Below are 5,000 nucleotides of genomic sequence, written 5' to 3'. Positions count from 1 at the left end.
TTGATAAATATCAAACTGAAGTCTTTGAATTTTTTGGACTTCTTGCATTTTTATATTGATGTTGGTCATCACTTAATGTTTTGTATTGACACCCAATAGCCGATGTATTTTTCGTGCTGGGGTGTCGTTAAATATTCATGCATTCATTCATTGAAGGTTTTGGCACACTGCACAGTTTTGTGCAACGATCATGCACGCTGTGTGTATGTACTCTCTCTCTCTCTCTCTCTCTCTCTCTCTCTCTCTCTCTCTCTCTCTCTCTCTCTCTCTCTCTCTCTCTCTCTCTCTCTCTCTCTCTCTCTCTCTCTCTCTCTATATATATATATATATATATATATATATATAGACATAGACAGCATAATTATATAATTATGTAATATATATACATAGTTTTTCTGCTGGCATTTGTACACTATTTATTATTAAAGACGCGATGTTTCGTACTTGGTGTTTGCGGATTCCTAGAGCATGTTCAGCTGGTCTGGGATCGATTCCCGTCAGTAGGTCTTTGGGTTATTTCTCGCTCCAGCCAGTGCACCACGACTAGTACATCAAAGGCCGTGGTATATGCTATCCTGTCTATGGGATGATGAATATAAAATATCCAAGAATATCCAAGAAAAAATCAAGCGGGTTTCCTTTCTAAGATTAAATGTCAAAAGTACCAAATGTTTGACATCCAATAGCCGATGATTAATAAATCAATGTGTTCTAGTAGTGTCAAACAAACTTTAGAACATTTAGTATGTGCCGACATTCTTCATATAGTCAGGTCAGATTCATTTCCGCGTCTATAAAATATAAACAAAATAATTAGCACTCCACAATCCCAAATGTTTATATTGAGGTGAATAAATACACATATTCCTGATCAGACGATGTGCTCTGAATTATTGCGCATCCTAATGATTTAATAGGATGTACATTTTTTTTTTTTTTTTTATCATTATTATTATTTTTTGTTTTTTTTTGTTAAATTTTTTATTACCCAAAATACATTGGTAATGCTAGGATTGGGGACTCTATAGGATGTATATTTGTATTTCTAAAAGGTATATTAAAAATCCCCCGTTAATATATTGACAAATGATGCATCAATTAAATCCAGTGTCTGATTTCACTTCGAAAGTTTTAATTTATTTTTAACCACATTTACCAAATTGCTAAACGTTTTTCTTAGTATACTGGGGGGCGGGACGCAGCCCAATGGTACAGCGCTCGCTCAATGCGCGGTCGGTGAGGGATCGATCCCCGTCGGTGGGCCCACTGGGCTATTTCTCGTTCCACCCAGTGCATCACGACTGGTATATCAAAGGCCGTGGTATGTACTACCCTGTCTGTGGGATGGTGCATATAAAAGATCCTTTGCTGCTAATCGAAAAGAGTAGTCTCAATATCTGTGTGGTCCTTAACCATATGTCCGACGCCATATAACCATATATAAATAAAATGTGTTGAGTGCGTCCTTAAATAAAACACATTTCTTTCTTAGTATACTAAAACTCTTATTCTTCTTATTCTTCTTCTAAACTTGGCGCACGCCAAACAGTTACGATTAAAATACTGTTTTAAGATTCTCTAGATATTGGTACAAACAAGAACACACCGAACATAAATATTTAAAGCAAGAATTGGCTATAAATTTTAACCAAAAGTACGGTATAATTAATGTTTTTAGAAGTATCGTCCGTTTCGACAAGGGACCTGTTTCGGAGGTTGCATCGTGTGTGCGCAACAGGACGTACGTTTGAAGATTTATGACGTCGTTGACTTTTGCATTACATGGGGAAAGTAACAAATATCTCACAGAAATGTTCTTAAAAATAAAGTTAAAACGAGTAAAGAAAGCAAGATTGAACTTGACCCATTCATAAACACGGCACATTTCTTAATACCTTTTTTCTATCATTGAAAGAAAACTTAATTTTAAAAACTAATTTTGTCTGTAATTGTACATTAATTATTGTACCGTACTTTTGGTACCTTTACCGTACTGTACTGCTATATAATTATTAAAGTCACATGCTTGTCACGCCTCTGCTGGCAAAACTCTCTTTACAGATACCTCCCACAAATATATGGCCCTTATGTTTTAACATATATATCTCTGGATATCTGTTTATATATTTATTAAAACTCAGAATGCAGCTTATATTTTTAACCAAACAATGTTATCGTTATAACCATGCATTTGCTCAACTTCTAACACGATTGCAAGACATCATAATTGTTATATTCGTTTTCCTAAAATGTTGGTTCTCGAGGACTCTATTTTGTAATTGTACATGTTTTGTTGAACAACATACATGTTTTGATAAAACAATGAAACTGCTTATAAATATTGATATGCTTTAGAACTGAATGCTTATGCTCACCGAAACTGGCTCAGCCATGATACAGAACCGTTGGCGTAAAACACTCAACTTTATACTCGTGTTTTGTATTTCGTTTTCACATTGTCAATTTATTTGTATTTCGCAGGTCCAGCATTAAAAAGTGACTCCGCCAATACAGACATGAGGGTGGGTGGCAAACAGAGGTGTGTTCTCTGCAATCGAGGATTCAACTCTCGCAGCAACCTGCGATCACACATGCGCATTCATACGATGGAAAAACCCTTCCGGTGCAAGTTCTGTGACAAGAAATTCAGCCAATCGTCTACCTTGAGAAATCACACCAGGTTACATACGGGTAGGTCATTGTTTTAACTTCAGGAGGCCCCGCGGTGATGTGTACATTTATTTCCCCCAGGTCATTTTTCCCCTCTCCCCGAGGGGGTTGAAAAATATATATCCTAGGAAGGGGAACTCGCTATTATTTGTGCTACAGGCCCCGCGGATACAAGGTGGACGCTGAAGTTAATCTATATTTGTGAAACAGACATTGCTTTCTAAAATCTGTTGTATTGCCATCTCTTTCCCTAGAGGGGCGGCATTTAACTCGGTTAAGTGCTCGCTTGGGATGCTTGCGTCGCAGGATCGAACCACCTCGGTGATTGGAATTTTTTTCGTTTCAACCAGTGCACCACAACTGGTCAGAGACCGTGATAAGTGCTTTCCTGTCTGATAAAGTGCATATAAAAGATCCCATGCTGCTAATGAAAAAATGTAGCGGGTTTCCTCTATTGACTACGTGTCAGAATTGCCAAATGTTTGACATCCAACAACTGATAATTAATTTACTCAATGTGCTCTAGTGGTGTCGTTAAACAAAACAAACTTTAACTCTTTTTCTAGAAGCGGGCCCAAGATTTTTCTTAGGAAGCGGTGCAACTAAGAAAGTAGACCTTGTCACTTCAGGAGAGCTATCACTCCCCCTCCCATTCACTCCCCGGAGACTAATTCAAGGAGAGTAATCTTTAGCTTTTCTCAGGATGTGAATTTAAATAGTATCACTATGGTAACAAGTTAAAAGTTCCCCATAATACAGGCCTCGGAGAATTGAACATCTGCATGACCCATGTATCGGTTACGCAGAAATAAATCCAGGTAACCCATTTCCTTTTTGCGTAACCTGTTATATCCAAGTTAATGGTGATCCAAAGTTCGAGGGAACAAAAAATACGTTGTGCAAAATTAGATTCGCGCGAGCAACGCGCGAACAAAACAATCGTTCGCGCAGTTTTCAGAGGCCTGTAATATACATTGTTTCCAAGAGCGTTGTTTTAATATATTAATTATACAAGAAATTCATTGTATTCTTCTATCTTTTTTGTGTGTTTTAGGTGAAAAACCCTACAGCTGCCTTGTATGTCGCAGTTCCTATTCTCAACTAGCCGGACTCCGAGCCCATCAGAAAAGTGCGCGACACAGAAAGTGATTCATCTGATAAATGCGCCCTCTCATAATTCGACTGTAGGTAGAACCAACTTGGTCTCGTCCAGTAAACGCACCTGCTAAATAATAAACTATCTCGGTTGCAGCCCTGTGACACAGCTCCCCCATTGACTATTCCTGTGGTTTGGTGAAATCGACAACTTTAGTGTATCAGTCTGACTGAAGTGGGAAAACAGAAATAAAATTATTCGTAACTCGTTTTAAAGGTGTTATTAAAACTCCTACATCAGGACTTCCCAGCCTAAAGGGGGGCGAGGCGTAGCCCAGTGGTACAGCGCTCGCTCGATGCGCTGTCGGTGGGCCCATTAGGCAATTTCTCGTTCCAGCCAGTGCACCACGACTGGTATATCAAAGGCCGTGGTATGTACTACCCTGTCTTGTGGGATGGTGCATATGGGAGATCCCTTGCTGCTGATCGAAAGGAGTAGCCCATGAAGTGCCGACAGCGGGTTTCCTCTCTCAGTATATGTGTGATCCTTGACCATATGTCCGACGCCATATAACCGTAAATACAATGTGTTGAGTGCGTCGTTAAATAAAACATTTCCTTTCTTTTCCCAGCCTAAAGGCGATGTCACACGATACGAGTGCATCATACGGGAATAGCCGATTGCATAGTCGCTATAAGTCTTGCGCTCCCTAACAGGTAGTAATAAAGGATTCACTATTCAATGAATAATAACAATGGTAGGCAGCCATCTTATTCGGTGAATAATAATATATAGTACCCCCAACTCATCCCGGAAGTTAACGCTTTAAAAATGACTATACAGGGCCGTAGCTAGCGTTGAGGGGGGGGGGGGGGGGGGGGGGGCAGTTGTCCCCATAGGCGTACGGGCTCTAATTTTTGTAGGCTGGCTTTTGCCCGAATTAAACGAAAATGCCCGAATCTGGATAACAATTTATTCATATTAGCATTAATACCAAACAGCTATGTAGGGCTGCAAACGAATCATTGCGCCTTTTTACATGGAATACAACTGATTTTAAGGGTAGAATGATGGAAATAGGTCTGAGTTTAGCATATTTTCCCCGAATATCTGTATAATTGTTGCCCGAATTTGAGGTTTTGCTCCAGCACTGGGGGGGGGGGGGGGGGGGGGGGGGCGCAGTTCTCCCCCGCCCCCTGTCTCGTACGTTTATGTTGTTGTCACGGGGGGATTC

The 5,000-nt window shown here is 39.9% G+C and overlaps 1 protein-coding gene across 1 annotated transcript in view; it reads left to right on the top strand.

Annotated features, from left to right (window-relative positions):
- The window catches only part of LOC121383749 (PR domain zinc finger protein 12-like), a 12,763-nt gene extending 8,728 nt beyond the window's left edge, over positions 1–4,035 (top strand). Inside the window, exons 5-6 of the mRNA XM_041513846.1 lie at positions 2,482–2,691; positions 3,725–4,035. Of these exons, the coding sequence (XP_041369780.1) occupies positions 2,482–2,691; positions 3,725–3,819 (305 nt within the window). The 3' untranslated portion in view covers positions 3,820–4,035. The remainder of the gene's footprint in view (positions 1–2,481; positions 2,692–3,724) is intronic.
- The last annotated feature ends 965 nt before the right edge of the window (positions 4,036–5,000 follow it).

This window comes from Gigantopelta aegis, chromosome 10 (genome assembly GCF_016097555.1).
Source record: "Gigantopelta aegis isolate Gae_Host chromosome 10, Gae_host_genome, whole genome shotgun sequence".
Taxonomy (NCBI): domain Eukaryota; kingdom Metazoa; phylum Mollusca; class Gastropoda; order Neomphalida; family Peltospiridae; genus Gigantopelta; species Gigantopelta aegis.
Note: the sequence above shows the minus strand (reverse complement) of the source record. Positions and strands in the feature narration are given on the sequence as shown.